The sequence below is a fragment of the Mauremys reevesii genome, linkage group 1 (assembly GCF_016161935.1).
Source record: "Mauremys reevesii isolate NIE-2019 linkage group 1, ASM1616193v1, whole genome shotgun sequence".
Taxonomy (NCBI): Eukaryota; Metazoa; Chordata; order Testudines; family Geoemydidae; genus Mauremys; species Mauremys reevesii.
The window spans coordinates 120,730,357-120,751,821 of NC_052623.1; the positions used below are offsets into that span (position 1 = coordinate 120,730,357).

General features: G+C 44.0%; 2 protein-coding genes across 4 annotated transcripts in view; one reads left to right on the forward strand and one right to left on the reverse strand.

Annotated features, from left to right (window-relative positions):
* Positions 1 to 9,798, forward strand: part of TBC1D8 (TBC1 domain family member 8) — a 90,532-nt gene extending 80,734 nt beyond the window's left edge. For all 3 annotated transcript variants that reach the window (XM_039532682.1, XM_039532666.1, XM_039532674.1), the window contains 9 exons: positions 2,734 to 3,019; positions 3,564 to 3,693; positions 3,952 to 4,050; positions 4,388 to 4,456; positions 5,452 to 5,692; positions 6,892 to 6,957; positions 7,643 to 7,732; positions 7,905 to 8,005; positions 8,810 to 9,798. In XM_039532682.1, coding sequence (XP_039388616.1) covers positions 2,734 to 3,019; positions 3,564 to 3,693; positions 3,952 to 4,050; positions 4,388 to 4,456; positions 5,452 to 5,692; positions 6,892 to 6,957; positions 7,643 to 7,732; positions 7,905 to 8,005; positions 8,810 to 9,268 — 1,541 coding nt within the window. In that variant the 3' untranslated portion in view covers positions 9,269 to 9,798. The remainder of the gene's footprint in view (positions 1 to 2,733; positions 3,020 to 3,563; positions 3,694 to 3,951; positions 4,051 to 4,387; positions 4,457 to 5,451; positions 5,693 to 6,891; positions 6,958 to 7,642; positions 7,733 to 7,904; positions 8,006 to 8,809) is intronic.
* Positions 9,799 to 10,559: 761 nt separating this feature from the next.
* Positions 10,560 to 19,654, reverse strand: RPL31 (ribosomal protein L31). Its single transcript, XM_039532695.1, has 5 exons — positions 19,521 to 19,654; positions 18,680 to 18,786; positions 17,231 to 17,356; positions 11,136 to 11,248; positions 10,560 to 10,631 (listed from the first exon to the last, which is right to left on the reverse strand). The coding sequence occupies exons 2-5, from the start codon at positions 18,784 to 18,786 to the stop codon at positions 10,600 to 10,602; spliced, it is 378 nt and encodes a 125-aa protein (XP_039388629.1). The 5' UTR covers positions 19,521 to 19,654; the 3' UTR covers positions 10,560 to 10,599.
* Positions 19,655 to 21,465: the final 1,811 nt, after the last annotated feature.

Genomic DNA, 21,465 nt, shown 5'->3' on the forward strand with positions numbered 1-21,465 from the left:
TCTGCACTGAAGATATGCCCTAGCCCTTAACATGACCAAAGGGGAATTCCTGATCTTCCTCCGCCCTCCCTTTCTCCCCCTCAAAAATAGGTCTGACAACAATGTTATTCTTCCTGTTGCTCAATTTTGTAATCTTGGCTTCATCTTTCACTTGGCCCTCTCTTCTGACTGTCATATCCAGGCCTTGTCTAAATGTTATTGCTTCTTCCTGTACATTTCCAAGATCTAAACTTTCCACTCTGCCCACGCTGCCAAAATTCTTGTCCAAGCTTTGATCATCTTGCTCCATAAATTCTGTAATCTCTTTCTCTCTGACCTTGACACCCAAAACCTCACACCCCCTCTTTGGCATGTGACAGTAACACGTCCAGTCAAAATCCAGCTGCTAAAATCATTGCACTGACTGTGCCACACACAGTCCTTAACTCCCTCCTCTAGCTCTCCCTCCCTGACTGCACCAGAGACACTTCTTGCTCTTACTTTCAGAAATTAGCCCTGCCGTGTGCACCTGACTTTTTATCTTCATTGTGAGGGCCTCTCCCTCCTACTCTCCTCCACTGATGGCAGCCTTGATTACCTGAGTCTGCTACAAGCACTTTTCTTCATGGCACCCTTTTCAAGTGGGAAAAGCCTCTGAGCCACAGCCACTTCCTCCTCCAAGTACTTCCTCCAAACTCACCTTTTCTGTGTTGCTTACAGCAAACTGTAACCCCAATAACGGCTAGGCAGGTGGCAAGCTGTGAACACTGCTCCAGGTTGATTAAGAATTGTGTGTGTATCCTATTTTTTTGTTACCTTGTCTTCCCCCATCTCCCACCATAACCTGTTGGTCTTCTCTACTTGTTATGTCTTGTCTGTGGCTTTCATCTTCTGTTTGTACTGTGCTTTAGCACAGTGAGGACCTGGGTTCAGTTCCTGGCTCTGCCACAGCCTTCCTGTATGATCTTGGGCAAGTCACTTTGCCCCTCTTTGTCTCAGTTTCCCATCTGTAAAATGGGGATAATAGCACTTCCCTCCCTCATGGGGTATTGTATGGGTAAATACATTAAAGGTGCTCAGATACTCCTGTTATGGGGGCCATAAAAGTACCTTAAATAGACCTGGTGGGCCACTGCCACAATTTAAACATTACTAATAACATGGCCTTTTGTAAAATGTACAGCACTTCATGTATGTCTAATATTAAACTTCTGACTTCACAAATCTGCTATCTATCCTCCATGCTGTGTCTCAGGCACAAAATGCCTTCTCTGCACTTGTTTGCCAAGCTACCTCCGCCTCCTCATTCAGATCCTTCCTAAAAACCCACTCTGCCTCATTGCCTGAGAGAGTTAGGATAAACACACACAAACTTAATGGAACTGTCAAGTGGAGTCCATGTTTTGCTGAGTAATCGTGATCTCGTCGTCACCTGTTCCCTTTTCTCCTCTCTTTTCCCTTCTCTTTTTGTCTGTTTATGGTCCTCAAGTGATGAATAATGTCTGAGGTAGATGGCATGCGCTGCGAGGTGGGGATTGCCTCTTTCTTGTTTCTAAAGAGCTCTTAGCACTCAAATTATTATAATCATCTTGGGATCAGGATTGTATCTGACCATCTCATGTGGTAGCATAATTTGCATACTCCCCATCTCTACTAGGGTGCATCCTTATGACTTGATGTAGAAAGTGCTTAAAAAACAAAACTGCTGTGTCCAGTGCTTTGGGATTTGGGTATGAAAGCTGAAGCTTTGGGCTTCCTGTCTCAGGTGATGCAGGATGTGCTTGGCATTTGGGCAGTAGAAGTTTTGAGTGATGTATCCTGGAGATTTGTATAACTTGATTTTTAAGCCAGGAATTTCATAGCAAGCAGAACTTTCTGATAAGGAGAGGAGGATCTGGGCTGGGAAGAGAAATGTGGGTTGCATGAAATAACTGCAGACGGAATACAGAAAATGACTGGCAAAGAGAACTCCTTTTTGTATACAGTAAACATCTTTCATCCAAGGCCCTGGTCTCGCATATCTGATTTGCTACTATGGATTCTTTACGCATGTGAAGTCACATTGGCTCCAGTGAAGCTATTCATGGGCACAGGGGCGAGGGCTAGTAGATAAGATTGCAGGATCAGGGCCTGAATGTGCTCCACTTAGAAAGATTGTCTTTAAGGCACCAAAGAAACCTTACGCCTGGGAATGATAGGAAATTACTGTTTTTTTTTAAACATCCTACTTTTTACCAAATAAATACTTCCTTCAAGAGCAGTTTTTTATTTTCCACTCTAGTGCAGCTGCTCCCCTGCTCATTTTTTTGCAGTTGGAGTGTGTATGGAGTGCTGAACTATGTACACCGGAAGGAAGGGTTTTTTTGCTTCATTTTTATTGCATAAATCCGAAGTTGAACAGTAAGCAGCTTTGAAAACTGTTCTTGCTAGCACTTAGGTATGAAATTGTCTGTAGCCAAAAGCAGCTGCTGCTATTATTATTGTATAGCACCCGAAAGGGTGCTAGGCACTTAACAGAAAATGATACAGGCCTTGTGCAAAAGAACTTACAATAAGTAGTATAGACACAACACAGTGGGTGGGGGACGAGGTTTATCACTGTAGGATAATACAGTTACTCATTTCAGGTGCGTACACATCTTGGTGGTTCAGATTTCATTTTGTTGATTTGGCAGCTGTTGAGTTGCAGTTAACTGTAGATCTCAACAAATCCTTTAGCCTCAGCTAACCCTGTGGTTTCATTGTGACTTACAGGTGCTCAGGTAGACCAGTCAGTCTTTGAAGAGCTTATAAAGGAGCGACTTCCAGAACTGGCTGAACACATGAAAGATCTGTCCACCTTGGCTTCCATTTCCCTTTCATGGTTCCTTACCCTGTTCCTCAGCATCATGCCCCTAGAAAGTGCTGTGAATGTCGTAGACTGCTTCTTCTTCGATGGAATCAAAGCCATTTTCCAGTTGGGCTTGGCTATTCTTGAATCCAATGCAGCAGAACTATGTAACAGCAAGGATGATGGGCATGCCTTGATGATTCTTAGCAGGTATCCTCCTCTGAACTTCAAAGTATACAGTACTTTCAAATTGCTCTGCTTTAAAACTAATAATACAAAGGAATGTGGCTTCTGTATCAGTAGTAAGAGAAGAATAGTATAGGAATATGCAGCAGTGTCTAATTCAAGTTCGTCTTGTTGCTGCTGTCCCATCAGTGTCTGATCTCAACAAAAGGTTTAGGAAATTTGGCTAATAGAGCCCCTATGAAATTTCCTGGCAATACTGAGAGAAGCAGGGGACTGCGTCAATGTGTACTATTTACTGCTGCTCTTAGCTTCTTCCCTTGACTGAAGAGCTTCTTGTCCCAGACTTTGTGGAGACAGAAACGTTCTTCCTTGGGGGGTGTCTGCCTTTAGTTATTGGCTAGATCACAATTATAGTGTGAGTAATAGTCAAGGCATTTTGAAAAGCTTAGTAGCATAAAAACCTGTATATTTCCATTAAGTCTGAGCCAGAAGACGATGCTTACTTATTACTCTGCTCCCAGCATACACAGCGAAGTCATCTGTGTTTGTATTGCTTTGTTCCATTTAGGTTTTTCGATCACGTTCAAAATGAGGAAAGCCCTCTACCTCCAATCGGTAATCACCATGCCTTTTTCAGCGATGATCAGGAGCCCTGTCCAGTGACTGAAATAGCTGACCTAATCCGGGATTCCTATGAGGTAAAATAAAACTTGATATCGCCTGGATTTTCTGTGATACTTAAATAACCGTGTGAGTTTCCATAGCATAACCCTCTGGTAAATCAGCCCTTCGATAAGGTGCTCAGATACCACAGTGATGGGCATGGTGTAAATACCTAGTTAGGTTGACAAACTAGAGACTAAATGTATTGAAACACTTTCATTTTTCTAGGACTAATAATACTATGCACTTTTTACATTTTCAGAAAAGTTAAAAAATCTATTCTTGTATTCTAGAAATTCGGAGACCACTCTGTGGAACAGATAGAGCGTATGCGCTATAAACACAGGATTCGTGTTCTACAAAGCCATGAGGATACAACCAAACAAAATGTGGTGAGCAGAATTTTCTAGCACTTAGGGTTTTTTTTTTAACTACTATTACTCTAACTAAGCTTGCATTAAATTTTAAAAAGGCACCACAGTGTGAGTTAAGGGTGATCCGGTATCTGATGTTTTTCAGCCTCCATGCTTTTTTGCACTTGTATTCATAATGTCCCTAAGATAGATTTAAAGGAGGGGACTGGAAGAAATATGGAACCAGAAATGTTTCAGGACTTGGCTATCCTCTTTCACTGTGTAGAGTACAATGTGAGAGTGCACATTTCTTGACTCTGCCATTTATATCAGTGCTGGTTTTCACTACTGTGCTTTTCCCTTCTTTCCCTTTAAGCTCAGAGTTGTCATCCCAGATGTTTCAATTCTTCCTGAAGATTTAGAGGAACTATATGACTTGTTTAAGGTTGGTATGTTTGGAAAGTAGAGGGATGAAGACAGAAAGCTCCCGTGTTATATGGGTTTAGTTTGCAGATCTTATACTAGAGGTTCAGTGAAGAACTGCCGAAAGAGGGAGTTACTGTATTATTGGTGGTGCTGTCATTTGGGTAAGCTGTTAAACTGCACCTTACTGTTTTTCTCCCTTCAGGTGGCTGTTCAGCTAGATTATAAAGAGCAAATTTAATGACCATTTAAGACAGTGGGGCTTGGATTGGGTCTCAAGGACCTCATGACACTTCTTAAAAGAGCAAAGAATAACCTCATGACACTTAAAAGAGCAAAAGATAACCTTAGCATGCCCCTGCTAACCTGTAGTACAAAAAAGGACTGTGTAAAATCAGGTTCTATTGTATTCTAGCAAATTCTGTCTGCACACAGGTTTAATAATGCACAGCTCTGCAACCTGTGTTCTGTGCGCTGAGCAGCAAAAAACTTAAGTACCAAAAAACCCCCTTCACTTTCTTAGTCTTAATGTTCCTTAGAGGGCAGTCCTCACCTTTCAGTAAAAAATTAACCTGGAGTCCTTTCCATTCACTTACAATTTTTTGGGCTTTGACAATTTTATAAATAACTTACTTAATTGCCTTGTTCCTAATTTAATTTCCTGGATTTGGGTTATTCTCTTTGAAACAGTTCTTTTTTTTTAGTAATGATGTGATATTTACCTGACTCTCTTTATCTGAGTATTGTTTACCTTACAGCAATAACTATTAGGTAATTGGGAGAAAATATTGTAAAACTCTTACTAGTTTTGAAAATGTTACCTATTGGAAATCACGAGACAACTTGTCTGATTTGAGACTTGAACAGTGGTTTTTTCTTAGGAATTGTCTTGGTATCATCACACCTACAAAAAGAAGTTAACAGTTCTTGATATGAATATTTAAGTCTGTACCAACTACTATTCTTAATAATTGATGTAATAATGTTTTCTTTTCTATGGCTTCTGATTCCTTTTAGAGAGAACATCTAATGAGCTGCTACTGGCAAGGGATGAGACCTGTACTTCTGCGACATGACCCAAGTCGGCCTTATGCTGAGCAGTACAGAATAGACTCTCAGCAGTTCACTAACCTTTATAAACTTGTCTCACCGTGGACGTGTGGGGAACACACTCAAATTTTAGCTGAAAGAACATTCCGACTTCTGGATGAAAATATGGACCATCTCATCGAATTCAAAGGATTTGCTAGCTGTTTAGGTAGCTACCTTTATGACAATCCAACTGGCACTTGGGCTGGGCTGGTGGCGGGATGGGACGCAGGGTGGTCTGGCTTCAATTAGCATGCCAAAGTAAGAGAAGGACATATTTTTCTTGAGTACAGTTTAACTAATCTCTCTTCTGTACTGATTTCACTTTGAAGTAATCGGAATAATAAGGCAACCTATGGACCTGATTGAAAAATCATATTAAAATGCTTCACAGTTCTCAAGCACCAGAAGTTTAATTTTTGCTAGGAAAAACTTTTTGAAGTCGTACCATGTGTAAAATTGTCTAAACAGTCTTTTCTATTTGGAGGTTACGAAATCCCCTTTTCTCCCATGTTAGTTCCCCCCCCCCCCCCAGTTGAGAGAGCTGCCTAGTATCTTTTATGATTCATAATCCATTGAGTCTTTATGTAGAGGGCAGAACAGTAGAGAATCTCAGTCCACCTAGAGTCTAGCTTTGGGGGTCTTATTTTTCTCTTACACAGCGACCTCCTGCCTACCCCCTCTTTCCCTGTACACAGGCTGTGCTTGGATCACCAAAATTATAACCTGACCTGGAGGGAACGAGACTCCTTTGCTCGGGTATGCCTGAGATGTAATTAGTGTCTGAATGGCATGAGGCTGTGCACCTCCATATCTTGCCAAAGTTGAAACTACCTTACCTGTAGTGGGATACCAAATCCAGGATTCAAACATAGATCTCCTCACGTAATATCTAGAACTGATTTTTGATACAGAGCTGAGCCACTGTATAACTCTTAACGTGAGCTGATGTGAAGGGTTTTAAAAACCCTTCACAATAATGTTTTGAGTGAATTAAGCATTAGTACCTTGTCTGCATTGGTTATTTAAATAAAATAGGGGAGCCCTCACTGCTCTGCTTATCCTACAAGACTGTCGTGGAGGTGTATGGGAAGTATTAAGAGGAAAATGGTGGCCCCCAAATGAGGGCATGGTTTTGTTCAGCTGTGGCAATATATAGCCTCTGCTAGGCCACTTTGCATTCTTACCAATATTTCTAGATTTGATGTGTTTCATGGTTAGTAACAGTAAGCCCTACACACTAGCTGGTCTTAAATATTTCATTTTAATGCACTGGCTGCATGTACATATGTTGTACTTAAAGAACTCCTGATTATTTTAAACTGTGGAAGTAAATGTTCTGGTGTACTGTTTATTTTCCTCTTGTAGATGTTATGTATAATGGAGAAATGAATGAAAAGATAAACCTGTTATACAGGCTGCACATCCCTCCTGGTAAGAAATTTGAAAGGAAAAGATCATCCTCCCTTCCTCTCCCAGTCCCCATACACTTTGGGAAGCAGAAGTTGCTGAATGAATATACATGGCTGCCCTCAACTGAGAGGATGTGCACTCTACATTTCTAATGGTGCTAGTTAGTGACAGTTTTTTAAAATTCCAGTCTAAGCTCTTCTTCGCTTAATTTTGAAACTTTTGGGTGTCTTCCTATAAACAAGGTGGCTTACAGCTGCTCTACTCTGAGATGTCTTGCAATCGATTCTGGGCCCGTTTCCATACGGGAGGTGGTAGTTCTAAGGGATTGGTACTCTGTTTTTACTGAAAAGATTTGCTGCATACAGTACTGGTTTGACCTTGCAGAGATACAATCCCAGTCTAACGTGATTAGGTGATTAGAGTTGGAGTGATATTTTATACAGTGTGTGAAGCTTTTTGTTAATGTGTTACTCTTGGCAACATTTCCTGCTACTCTATTACAATAAGCTGCTTGTTTTAACACAAGCATAAAGTCTGATATAACTAGGCAATGTTTAAATAACAATCACCTGCAAAGATCACCTTTAGCATTAATGCTAGTTTTCTTCCTGAGCTCAGAGGATTAAAACGTGATGAAGCTCTTAGTGATCTTTGACATGGCACATTAATAGCTAACTCTCTCAATGTATTTAATTTTTTTTGGTAGCGCTCACAGAAAATGAGAAAGACAGTCAGTCTCCACTAAAGAATCCTTTATTGTCTACTTCGAGGCCACTAGTATTTGGAAAAACAAATGGTATGTGCTGTTGAATTTATAAAATTATGTTAGTATAATTATGTACATAATAGAGTTGACCAGCTCTAAGTTCATTATTGGTCAAGTTTTTTCTCCTCTCCAGTTTCTGGTTTTTATTTGAATTTGTTGCAATGGACTTAAAACTAATGTTTGTGTTTTTCCCCCACCCAAGGTGATACAGTAGATTACCAGAAGCAACTGAAGCAGATGCTTAAAGATTTAGCCAAAGAGAAGGATACTAAAACTGAAAAAGCAATGCCAAAAATGAGCCAGGTATTTATATATTGAGGATGCAATTTTAAATAAGGCTGGGAAATTATCCTACAAGACTGTGGGACCTTTTAAAAATGTCTGAGCACAAGTATGCTGCTCTTTCTAATAGCAGGTACCACAAACAAATCTAAAATTACTCTGTGTACTAGATCCAAAATTTGAACTAGTTTGGACCAGATGAAGCTAATCCAAAAGGGCCCTTGACCACCCCACCAGCAACTCTCTCTTGTAAATTGAAAGCCATGTACCTCCAATGGCTGCAAATACACTAACGTAGTACTGGGAAAAAGGTAATTTCTCAAATAGCTAGGTCCAAGCCATATCTACGTTTTCCACAGGCCAAAACCAACAAGCAGCTAATGCAGATCCCAGATCACTTGTGTTGTGCTTACAGCACTCTGTTTCTGGGTTGACTGAAGATGTCACCCCATCCCAAGGCTAATCACACACTGCCCATTCCCATCAAATCCTAATTTCCCTCCCCAGACACACACACTCTGGAGGTGCTCTCATTCTCTCACTCCCACAGACAGAATCCAGTCTCTGTCATATCAATGAGGAAAGTATTACTAACTGCCAGAGTACGTCCTGGTAACTTTTTTTTTTTTTTGGCACTTTATCAAACGGCTAAAAGTCTTTAAATTTGTAGCAAGAGTTTACAAATGAGGATGCTTCTGCGTGGTACTCTAAAATCCCATGTCACCTTATACTTACTGCCCAAACTTTTATAGCTATTGTGCTGTATCCGTGATATGGTGTGATCAATAATTTGACCTGTTACAATAATTTCCCCTTGCCTATTAGAGGGAATTCATCCAGTTCTGCAAAACCTTGTACAGCATGTTTCATGAAGATCCAGAGGAAAACTCTTTATATCAAGCCATTGCCACTGTGACCACTTTACTACTTCAGATTGGAGAAGTGGGTCAAAGAAGTAGCAGTTTGGGGAGTGGATCAGATGAATTTGCCGAGGATGTACAGTCTGAGGCCTCGGCCTCAGACCAGGATACTGTTTTTACTGACACTGTGAAGACTACTCATAAAGAGACTCAATCTTTACCTGTGACTGAAGGGAACTGGATTATCTCCTTCGAACAAATTTTAGCATCACTTTTGACTGAACAGTCACTAGTAAATTTCTTTGAAAAGCCTTTAGAACTGAAACCAAAACTGGAGAATGCAAAGCTAAATCAATACTGTCTCAAAACAAATGGAATGAGTGACCAGTCACTAGCTGAACACATGAAACTGAATACACAGTAGCAAAGTTGCCTGAAACTGACTGCACTGAAGTTACACCAAAGCGACGTGTTGCAAAGGCTGGCTTTTGGTTAGCAGTGGACTGTTTTGTTTGCTCCTCAGTTTGAGAGCGTTAAAAGCTAAAGGGGTGTGTAGTTTGTGCTATTGATTTATTAAATATGTTCTTGTTTTGAATGTAAAAGGAAACATCTGTCTGCACTGTGAAGACACTGCAGACCCATTACATATTGGGAGAGCAGAAGCTGGCTCCAGTAGTTTTGTTACAGAGATTGTTTGTTTGTTTTTTTAATTGGGGCAAAACCCTCCTCAGCTACTGTCTGCAGTTTGTTTATGTGGTGGTTTGGGGTTTTTTGTTTTTTTTGCACTAACCCTGAAGACTTGTTTCAATGCTGGTAATTGAAACTATTTTAATATTTTTGATTGTATTCAGAGCTGTATGTCTTGCTAATGTTAAGTGTACATGGACTGCTTCTGATGTTCTGTGAAAACATGCACTTTTCAATTAAACCTTTTTGTACTGGACTTTACCCTAAGTAGGGGTACTGTATCAACTCTTCAACTAAGGAATACTCACGAGGTAAGCGCAGGACACTCACTCTAACCCTCCTACGTAAAGGGTACTTTTCCAAGTGGGGGCGGGGTTGTAGACCATACTGCACAAGTTACTCTTCATGTTTTTCTAAAAGTACCAGTGAAGGTGAAGAAGACCTAATTTTTTTTTAAAAGTACCCTTAGCCCCCCCCCCCAATAATTGTATGTACACTATTTTTACAACCATACAAATTGCCACAGAGTATTGAACCTGAGGTCCATGTAATTGAGGCTCTTGCCTCTGATGGGCAAGAACTAGATGTTTTAGAGGATACAGAAGCTTATGTGAGAATCTCCTCCACACTGCACTAGTGATCAGGGGTTAAGCCATGAAGCACAAAATTTGTCTAACTATGGATATCCCTAAAATAGCAGGATTCAAAAAAGGATGGGGTTAAGTTCTTGGTCTCAACAACTTCCTACAGCAGTTTAACTACAGGTTGGGTGAAAAGTCTTTTTCCTTCTACTTTCATTGGCTGTCCCCATGTTCTTGTTTTGAGATGGGTACAAAGAGCTGCTGCTTTACCTTTTCTCATTTTAAAATATATTGTTTACAACACCTTTATAGCAGAAGGATGATAAAAGTAACACCCCAATAAAGCAAGCAGAAATTTCAGATACCTAGCCACTAAATGCTGATTTGGATGTGCTGTAGTTCTTTGAGCATTAAAAGACTCTGCTCAATAAGATACCTTAGTCAGAATACGTGTCACTTTTATAACTTTATTGTATTGAAAAGCAGTTTAGTTTTCATCCACATTGACTGTCTGTAGACCTGTAAAAAAACAAACAAACAAATGATCAGTGACCAAGATAGTCTACTCTAAATCATAGATGCACCTAAGGAGATTTTCTCAAAGCCATAATTAGCAGTTAACCACAAGATTAAGAATGCTGATACCTACTAAGCTAACTAATAGATATGAGCATTTTTAAAGCAGCAAATAGACTGCCAACCTGAAGGTACAACTTAACTCACATTTAAAAAAATTCATAAATCTACTAGTGCCACAACATTTACGACTAAAGTCACAGAATTATTCAGTTTCAACATTAGACTTCTGTCTGTGTGGGTGTGAGAGCAGCAGAGGTAACTGCTAGGCAAGAGAAGCCCCCCTCTTCTTCCTCTGCAGCAGAAATTTAAGAGTAAAGTTATTTGACAAGAACTAATCTAGCAACATACTAGAACATCCACAGATACCCGAAGAGTCTCCCTTGCAGCAGATGCTTAGGAGGCTTGTCTCTGCCAACCGGGATGGAGAAGAGTATGTACACTTACTTTTGAAAGTGGTGACAGGTACATAGGTAACCAGCGTGTATAGTTTGTTGGGTGAATCTTCATCCTCATTGCGTTTTCTGGATAAACGTACACGGATGCGGTAGGGAACATTCCTATAATGAAAATAGTGCATAAGTTTATGTAGTTTCATTTTCAATACATTTTACATAAATGCAATTTTAGTCTGTCAAATTTAGTTTCAGTGATATGCAGGTAGCAGATCACCCTTAAACAAAGTGAGTCTAGTATGTAAAATGAGTTCCTGGCTGTTTCAGCCAAGAAAATACAGTAATTCCTCACTTACATTGCTGATCAATTAGGGAACATGCTCCCTTCTACTGTCCTTTGGCAGCCACCGGCTTTGTCCAGTGCTTGCAGGAAGAGCAGCCCATTGCAGCTAGCTGGTGGGGGCTTGTAAGCAGCGTGGACCAGCAGCCCCTCATCAGCTCCCCGATCCCTTAAGTTCCCTGTGCAGCAGCTGTCCCTTCACCTACTGCCATTTGCTGCTCAAGACGCCTCCTTGCTGTGCAGGGGGAAGGAAGAGGGGGCTACTGGCAGGGTGTCCCCCTTCCCCTGCTTACCCCATCTTCCATAGAGCAGGGGAGACACACCAGGCTCAGGACAGAGGGAGCTTGCAGCAGCTGGTCTCAGCAAGCTGATCTAATTAACAAGGCAGTGTACTTAAAGGGGAAATGTGCATCTCTCTCACACATACGCCCTCCCTCCATTCCTGCTGCCTTGTAGAGTGAGAGAGTGTTAACCCTTGAGGGCTCAGCCAATTGCTAGTTTATCATTTAGCAGTAAGGGAAATATCCCACCCTCTGACTCCACCTCAACCAAGCTTCACAATCGTCATCACGTGTACTAATATTAAATTGTTTGTTTAAAACTTATACTGTGTGTGTATATATATATATGTCTTTTGTCTGGTGAAAAAAGAACCTAACCTCCCCTATTTAACATTAATTCTTATGGGGAAATTGGATTCACTTAACATTGTTTCACTTAAAGTCGCATTTTTCAGGAAGGTAACTACAAGGTTAAGTCAAGAGTTACTGTAACTAAAAGAAGTAGCCCTTACCGAGCTGGGTTTACACCGTCACTGCCAAGTCTGTACCTGACTGCAGATAAGAGCATTTTTCATAAGCTTCTTAAAGTAAGGAGCTAAGGAGGGCTCTCCCAAGAAGCAACAGTGGGACTATAACGATGGGAGACATTTGGAAATAAGGACAGATCAGTCTGCTTTGAGGAACAAGCATGATTACTGGTGTGCTAGCTAAACATCTTTGCAAGTGTTTCCCACATGACTAACAGTAATACAGGGCAAACAATTAGATGTTAATACATTCTGGACCTGTCATGCTACCCATCAGTACCCGGCCCGGGGAAGAAGATGATCCAACCAGCAGACCAAATTTGGTGATGAATCCTGGTCACATGCCACCTGAGGCATGTTGTGCATATGCTAAGAAAAAGATGCTTGAAGTCTCATCCTGGACAGAGCATAATCACTGTTTTCTAACTGCCTGAGAATCAACAGCTAAACTTGTGTGTTTGAGGGGTTGCAAGATTTATCCAGATACTTATTGTCATCATCTGATGGTAGCAGAACATGTTTTTTTAAAAAGGGGGTATCTGAACATGCCACATGTAACAAAAGGATAAAAGAGTTGAAGCCTAAGTGGCCTGTGAGACATTAACTGTATTTAATCCTTCAAAGCTAGTCCCAGCCTAGTATCCCTGTATATCTTATGTTTGTCATTTTTAGTATGTAACCATTGAGGAAGGGAGGCAGAAAATGATCTGTCCAAACTTTTTTGAGGAAAACCTATATCGCTATTGCCCAAAGTATATAGAATTCAAGATTTTGAAACACCCCTGCCACGAGAATCTGATTCTGCGGAGGAATAAGGGTAGAGTGGTGAGGAAGTGATGTGAGTCTACAAACAGACTGATGTGTTAAGTCAGGGGTGGGCAAACTTTTTGGCCTGAGGGCCAGATCAGGTTTCTGAAATTGTATGGCAGGCCAGTTAGGGGAGCCAGGTGTAACCCCCTATCCAACCCCCCTGCTTCTCACCCCCTGCCCCCAACCACCCCTTCTCCCTGACTGCCCCCCTGTTCTCCACCCCGACCACCATCCCAAATTCCTCTACCCTCTATCCAACCTCCGCTCCCTGCCCCCTTACCGCGCTGCCTAGAGCACAGCTGTGCCACCCAGAGCACCAGAACAGGCCAGTGCTCTGCCCGGCAAGAGCTCACAGCCCTGCTGCCCAGAGCATTGCACTGGCGGCGCAGTGAGCTGGGGCTGCAGGGGAGGGGCCAGGAACTCAGGGGCAGGGCAGGAGGGTCCGGCGGGCTGCATGTGGCCCATGGGCTGTAGTTTGCCCACCTTTGTGTTAAGCAGTGCCCTCTGCCCCTCTTTTCTACCAGTTTGCTCCCCAAGGCTGCAGCGAAGACTCTTAGGCCAGGTCTACGCGTGGCGCTGCAGCGACACGTATGGTGAAGACACATTATGCCGCTGGGGGAGAGCTCTCACATTGGCATAAAAAACCCACCCCTGGGAGCAGCATTAGTTAAGCTGGCAAGAGAAGCTTTCCTGCCAACATAGCTCTATACACACCTGCATAGGGAGTGGAATATTCACACCCCTGAACACCACAAGTTTTGCTGATATAGGCATCAGTGTGAGACCCACAGTCAGGAAGGAATTTACACTTCCTACTCAGCTGCTGCCCAACCTTACTGTTTTTGATGTAAAAAGTTCCCTACCCTAGGTGCCAAGTTTCAGCCTCTGGGTATGCACACAATGCTCAAGCAGGCATCCAAGTGCCCGTCTTGACACCTACACCCCAGCATGATTCTCAAACCAGAAGAAAATAGGTAGGTCTTGCCTGCAGGGTTGTATTTAGTAGGTGTGCTCTGAGCACACCTAATTCCACACAAAATGAGGAGGTGGGGAGGAGGCTTTCCTTATAACCTTGAGCCCAGTGACAAGGGTACTGAACTGGGGTGTGGGAGACCCCAGTTCAACTCCCTCCAAGCCCTGATGAGCAGAGGATTCCCGAGCAGGAGTTTCCCACCTCTCAGACAACTGCTCTACCACTGAGCATAGGGAATAAAAAACTAATTAAAAACAAGTTTATTTTAAAAAATCTGTCTAAAATTAAATTGATAACCTATGTTAAGGCCTAAACTACTTATACTCAATCATTTAAATACTAAAAATAATATTAAATGGTACATATTTGCTACCAAGTTTAAAAAAAAAAAAATCAAACCACCGCACTAAGTACCTGGAACCAGATTTTGCATCTACTGCTGTCAAAAAGCAAGGTTAGCACTTCAGAGAGAGAGTATTTTCATCTCTGTTTATTGAAGTAGTTCAGCTCAAAGACTAGTTCATTAAAAATTAAGTAACTGATTGGGAGTTGAAAAAGTAGGAAAGCTTGTTTTCCTCTTCCAGTCTATTAATAAAAACTGGGTATGAGAGAGTGATCAGAAATAATCAGTTCAATTAATTAACTACAGAGAATTCCTTTGTTTAATAAATAGGCCAGTCTTTGTTTTGCTAAACTTTTTTCTTACATATGCACCATATTTAATGTAATTTTATATAAACAATTAAAATGCTGGTTTTTGCATTTAATTGAATTTTAATTTCAATCGAAAGAGCTTGACAAATCACAAGCAAAAAAATAATTGCGTAAATAAATATATTAATCATTTTCTAACAAAATAAAATTAAGAATTTGAATACATGTAAATTAAGCTATACAGTAAAACATCAGAGTTCCGAACTGCCCAGCTGACGACACACCTCATTTAGAATCAGAAGTATGCAATCAGGCAGCAGTAAAGACTACATATAATACTGTAGTGTATTTTTTTTAAACTACTAAAAATAAAGGGAAAGTTCAATAAAGATTTGACAAGTAAGGAAACTGTTTCTGTTATTGTTTCATTTAAATTAAGATGGTTAAAAGCAGCATTTTTCTTCTGCATAGTAAAGATTCAAAGCTGTATTAAGCCAACGTTCAGTTGTAAATTTTTGAAAGAACAACGATAAGGTTTTTGTTTAGAGTTACGAACAACCTGAGGTGTTCGAAATTCTGAGGTTCTACTGCATAACTGTTTAAATACATGGGTATAGACACAGTAGTTCCTCCCAGTTAAGCAAAAAGCAGCACTAAATTTAGTGTAAAGACTATATATAGTTGCAATTCAACATATTTTAACGGTTACCAACCAATGAGAATCACCTTTTCTTTAGGAAAATAACTAAAGAGTACAAATACACCTCTACCCCGATACAACGCTGTCCTCAGGAGACACAAAATCTCACTGTTTTATCAAACATGCTCCCCCCCCACACCTTCCTTGTTCCCTGACCACCCCCTCCAGAGACCCCCCTCCCTAATCACCCCCAGGACCTCACCACCTACCCAACCCTCCTGTCCTCTGACTGCTCCAACCCCTATCCACCCCCCACGAGAGGCACTCATTGGCAGCAGCAGGAAGCAGAGCAACGCGGCCCCAGTCTGCTCCACTCCGCCACCTCCCAGCCGTGGCGCTCCGCTTCCTGCCGTCGGTGAGTGCGGGGAGGTTAGGGAAAGGATGCCCCTCACACTCATGTGCAGAAGGAAGCGGAGCGACACGGCCCTAGCCGTGTCGCGGGGCGGGGGTGGCTGGGGAAAGGTCCTGCACTCACCTGCCCGGTGGGAAGTTGAGTGCCACAGTTGGGAGCTGGCGGAGTGGAGCTGGCTGGGGCTGGGCTGCTCCACTTCCCGCCGCCGGTGAGTACGGGGAGGTTGGGGAAAGGACGCCCTCCACACTCACCAGCGGCAGGAAGCGGAGTGACGCGGCCCCACTCTGCCCGCTCCCAGCCACGGCGCTCCACTTCCCGCCGGGCAGGTGAGTGCAGGGAGTTTGGGGAAAGGACGCCCCCCATACTCACCAGTGGCGGGAAGCAGAGCGCTGCGGCTGCAAGCTGGTGGAGTGGAACAGGCTGGGGCCGGGCTGCTCCGCTTCCACTGCTGCTGGTGAGGGCGGGGGGGATCCCTTCCCCCAAACCTCCTCCCCCGAGTGACACGACTGGGGCCAGGGCGAGGGAAGCAGAGCGGGCTGCTCCTGGCCCCCTGCTAATCCCCCGGGCCACTCTGGGACTGCGGGGGCCCCAAAAGTGCCCTCCCACAGCTCCTGCCCCCCAGACCCTGGGGGGGGGGAGCCCCTGACTGCCCCCAAGACCCTCTGCCCCTTATCGAACCCCTCAGCCCCGGCCTGGTCTGGCACCCTTAACACGCTGCTCAGAGCAGTGTGTCAAAGCTTTACCATGTTATATGCGAACCCGCATCATATTGGGTTGCGTTATATTGGGGTAGAGGTGTACAAAACACTTATCAATTATTTAAATCAATCCACCCTGCTAGAGTCATTTGGCCCTACTTAATTACAAAGTAGAATGACTTCAAGAGTGATTGAGGGCACCCTACATTAGAATATCACATAGTCCACTGGTTAGGGCACTCACTTGAGAGGTGGGGAACCCATGTTCAAATCCTCTCTCAGAAGAAAGAAGGGGAACTGAACTGGTGTCTCCCAAATCTGGGTATCGAGCCGCCTGGCCAAAGATTATAAAGGAGGCCTAATTCCCCCCACCTTGTGTGAAGAGGGAGTTCCCAGCTGTATTTCGCAAACAGACAGGAACCTCCTCTGCAGCCCAGACCTAGCCAGGAGAAGGGCAGGGCTTTCAACACAGCCCTCTAGTAGGCATCTCCCGTTGGCTAGTTTAGGTGGCTCCCCGCCTAGAGTACTGGCTTGTGTGGATCCCATTCTCAGGTGCCTCTTTTTCTCCCTATTCATTGTCTAGGTGCCTAACCCAGGGTTTGTGGCTTCCAGTAATTTTCTAAGAAGCTAAACCCCTTTGTGGATTTGGGCCCTAAGCCCAAGATCTCACCCAATCACTTACAATACCAGAAAGGAAACATCTGCAAGCGAAAGGCAAATACTGGCGAACAGAAGAGATACTTAGAGATTCTCCCACATGTGTTTGTGAGTTTCTTCCTCCCCTACCCATGATTAAAGCCCCTGGGACATACCTTATCCCTTTGGCCCAGACTGCTTTGTTCAATCTGGTGTCAATGCGTACATCAGGAGTACCCATCTCCTTCATTGCAAATTTACGGATCTCCTTGAGAGCACGGGGGGCGCGTTTCTTGAATCCCCTGAGAACAGAGAAAACGGTTATTTAGCTATTTTTTTAATAAATATCCCTAGCACTGGAAACTTGCCATGGATCTAGCCAGACTGTCATTCCATAAGCCAAAAAGTTTTGTTGGACTATGCTAACCTTATTGTTGCAACAACTGCATCTTGTCTCAAAAATCAGTAAGTTATTTCTAAATAGATACAGATATGTAATAAGCAACAAAGAGTCCTGTGGCACCTTACAGACTAACATGTATTGCAGCATAAGCTTTCGTGGGTGAATACCCACTTCGTCAGACGCAAGTGGGTATTCACCCATGAAAGCTTATGCTTCAATACATCTGTTAGTCTATAAGGTGCCACAGGACTCTCTGTTGCTTTTTACAGATCCAGACTAACACGGCTACCCCTCTGAGATGTGTAATAATGCACATACAATTTCAATAAAATTTCACTACAACAAGCCTGTTGTACTAACTGGCTCCAAGGGCTTATTTCAAGTTGCCCCTTGGATGAGATTTTTAAACTAAGGTAGCACAGCACCTATCAAAGCACTATTTATATATTGCTGACAGATTAACATCTAATGCTAGGAGTCAATGGGGAAAGAGAGGTTAGGAGCAAGATGGCAGGAAGACTAAACAAGAGGGAGACACAAACAGTATTTCAGACCAAGTACCTCCTAGTAGTGAGAGAAAAAAAAAAAGCAGCCTCAAAAAAGTAAATAAAATGAAACAGATTTATAGAATCAGGAAGTGGAAAGAAGAAAAGGAACTGACTGTATCACCAGAGGAAAAAACCCAGTGTATGTCCCCCTCCCAACTTCTGTATAAAAGTAATGACATTTATCAATTATTTTCCACTTAGTAGAAAAACTTCTCTCATCTATCTGATACTTTCCTATTATTGGCTCCTTAAAATTTATAAAACTAAACTCAAGTTAAAAAGTCTCTCTCCCACTGGAATCTAACTACATCTACAGGCAGCTCCCAAGTGAAATGACAGAGCTCCTGTGCAAGTCTTCACTCTCTATATACGCAATAGCAGTGTGCTAAACCTAGGAAAAATCATGTCAAGTGAGAAAAACGTCCTGAGAACTGCATTTGCCAGAAACCATAATCAGGCCTTGATGCTGCAATTGGATCTGCACAGTCTACACACAGGTGCAGAACTGAGGCCTAATATACCCCATCACACTGAAATCAGCATCTTTGATGACAATCATCCACTGCCAACAGGTAGAAAGCTTACTGGAACCATTTCCAAACACCAGCTACCTTAAGCAGGTAAAGTAAGGTCAACTTTATCGGGACAAATAAGGCATTAAAAAAGCCACTCACACGCCATGGATCCGTTTGTGAATGTTGATGGTATATTCCCTAGTCACCACTTCATTGATAGCAGATCTCCCCTTCTTCTTTTCTCCACCTTTCTTTGCTGGAGCCATCTGTGCAACATTGAAAATCACGGACATGTCTAACTTGGTGTGGGCCTTTCCATCAAGTCGTCTCTAACCCTTTCCCCCTTACACATTAGGGTTTCTACAGTCAGAAGTCTAGTTCAGCTTAATCCACCTTTTATAGAGCACTAGCCTTGCAGGTTTCAAAACCTGCAGCTTCAGTGTTACAACTCCATTATTCCCCCCTCCCCCGGCCCTACAGCAAGGTGCTGCACCACGCCTCAGTTTGCTTACCCCTTCCCCCCCCCCATGCTCACATGACACCCCAAAAGCACAGAACCAGGTTTTTACACTTGGCTCCAGCTTTCAGGGCACTCGGGAAAACCCCTTGGCCCTGCCCTCAAAACCTGGGGCAAACCCTAGAGATGCCTCCTGCTGCTAAACAAGCACCCGCACCTCTCCCATACGCCCTATGCAAGGCCTGGGTCCCAGCCCCTCTCCTCCCCTCCCAGCCCCCTGTGCCCACAGCCCCTCTCCTCCCCTCCCAGCCCCTGTGCCCACAGCCCCTCTCCTCCCCTCCCCGCCCAGGCCCCTGTGCCCACAGCCCCTCCCCGCCCAGGCCGGGGCCCCTGTGCCCATCCCCGCGCCCCGGTCCGGCAATACCCGGTGCCCCGGGCGCGGGGTCCCCTGGCCACTCGGGCCGGGCGGGGCCAGGACCCGGCGGGACCCGGCGAGGCGGATGGCGGCGGATGGGCGGCCGGGCCCCGCGACGAGCCACTCACCCTGCCCGGGCTCGGGTCGGAAAGGAAGGCGCGGGGGATTGTGGGACGAACCAAACCGGAGGGGGCGGGGGGGAGCGAGGAGCACTTCCGGGTTGGGGGAAGGCGGGACTGCGCCTGCGCGGGCCGGAGAGGCGGGGACCGGCGGTTGTAGGGAGGGGAGGCGAGGCCGGCGCCAGCGCTGGCGGCTCAGGATCGGGCCCTGCCTGCGGGAGTTGCTGGGCAACCCGGCGACCCTACAATAACAATCCCGCCGCGAGCGCCCCGGGGCGGGCTTAAAGCGCGCAGGGCGGGGGGGTTGATGGGCGCTTGGTCCGTGTCCCGGGGGCCGCGCCGGTGCGGGAGGCGGGGGCGCGAGTCCGAGCCTGAGCCTGAGCCTGAGCCTGTCCCTGTCCCTCTAACCGCGGGAGCGGATCTTCTCCTGCCGCCTGCTGGGTGCAGCATCTGGGGATTGAGGCAAATCACCGTGAGACTCCCAAAAAAACAACAAAAAGTGGGAGTTGATGGAACTCAGAGTCTAGCAATCCAGTGTCCCAACCCTGCAACCTTACAGTAACCCAGTGTCCTAACCCTGCAACCCTACAGTAACCCAGTGCAATAACCCTGCAACCCTACAGTAACCCAGTGTCCTAACCCAGGAACCCTACAGTAACCCAGTGCAATAACCCAGCAACCCTACAGTAACCCAGTGCAATAACCCAGCAACCCTACAGTAACTCCAGTTCACTCTCTCAGCAACCCTACAGTAACAACACTGCACTACAGCACTCTGAGAATAGTAGGGCTATGTTATAGACTACAGCTTACCTCAGCCTAGCTGTGCACAATAAATCAACCGGCAGTAATAAACCCAACACAGCATAACTGTCCTACAGTTAACATAGCACAGCCTGAGTGCTGTATAATATCAGCTCTACAACCCTAAAATAATAAAACAGTGCAGCATGATGACCCAAAAATAATAATAGCCCAGTGTAGTGTAGCATTTTTACAGTAATAACCCAATTTAGGCTGACAATAGTAACCCAATACAGCATGGCTGACCACAGTAACAACCCCTACTGCATTATAGCCTTATAACAATAAGCCAGAGCACTGTGCCTGCTCTGCAATAATAAACCAGTGCAGTGCGATAGAGAGCCCTAAAGCAGTAAATTGGCATAGCATGTTACAATTCAAAATGGGGCTGGGATATGCAGAAGTGAGCCCGACAGAGTTTGAGAAAGGATGGACATTGGCCCTCAATCTATTCTTCTGAGCATCATATTCCTGTATAACTGTTAACTGGAAATCAAGCATGGCAAGTTTATTGTTTCCTCCTGTAAACTACTGTTTTTTGCCCCCGGCTATAAGATTCTGACAAACAAGATTATTGACTGCAGAAATGAACTGGTTGAGGGGAATATTGAGAGTTTCAAGATCGGGGTGCTGGAACAATTTTTATAGTGGGGGTGTTTCCCGCATTGGCCTGGAGTGGGCGAACCTCACGCGGCCAGTGGGAGCCACGATTGGCTGAACCTGCAGACGCGGCAGGTAAACAGGATGCGTACCACGTGCCAGAGGTTGCTGACCCTTGCTGTAAACCCTGTATGTAACGGAAATGACTTCTAGGCAGAGGGTGCGGCAGCACCCCTCCCTTGTTTCAGCACCTATAGTTAAATCTACACCAAATTAAAAAAAAAAGAAGTAATAAGAAAATGGCTAGGGCAAGAAATAACACAGTTACAGAAGATTTAAAGAAGACAACTGGGATGGTTTTGACGTGATATTTGACATGGTGAGACATAACCAGAGTGTAAAGATCTAGAATCAGAGGAAGACTAAGGATATATAGGATAGACACTGTGAAGAATGACAGAACAAAAAATAATTAACGATGAGTTAAGCTGTGAAGCTGATTCAAGACAGAAAGTGGTGTAAAGACTTCATGAGCTCATCAGTGCTGTTG

Excerpts from the sequence above, each read along its gene's own strand:
- RPL31 (XM_039532695.1), bottom strand. The coding sequence starts at position 18,786 with ATGGCTCCAGCAAAGAAAGGTGGAGAAAAGAAGAAGGGGAGATCTGCT. Across the intron at positions 17,357-18,679 it reads CACAAACGGATCCATGGCGT|GGGATTCAAGAAACGCGCCC; the intron begins GTGAGTGGCTTT and ends CTCTGTTCTCAG. Across the intron at positions 11,249-17,230 it reads GTCTGGGCCAAAGGGATAAG|GAATGTTCCCTACCGCATCC; the intron begins GTATGTCCCAGG and ends TTTTCATTATAG.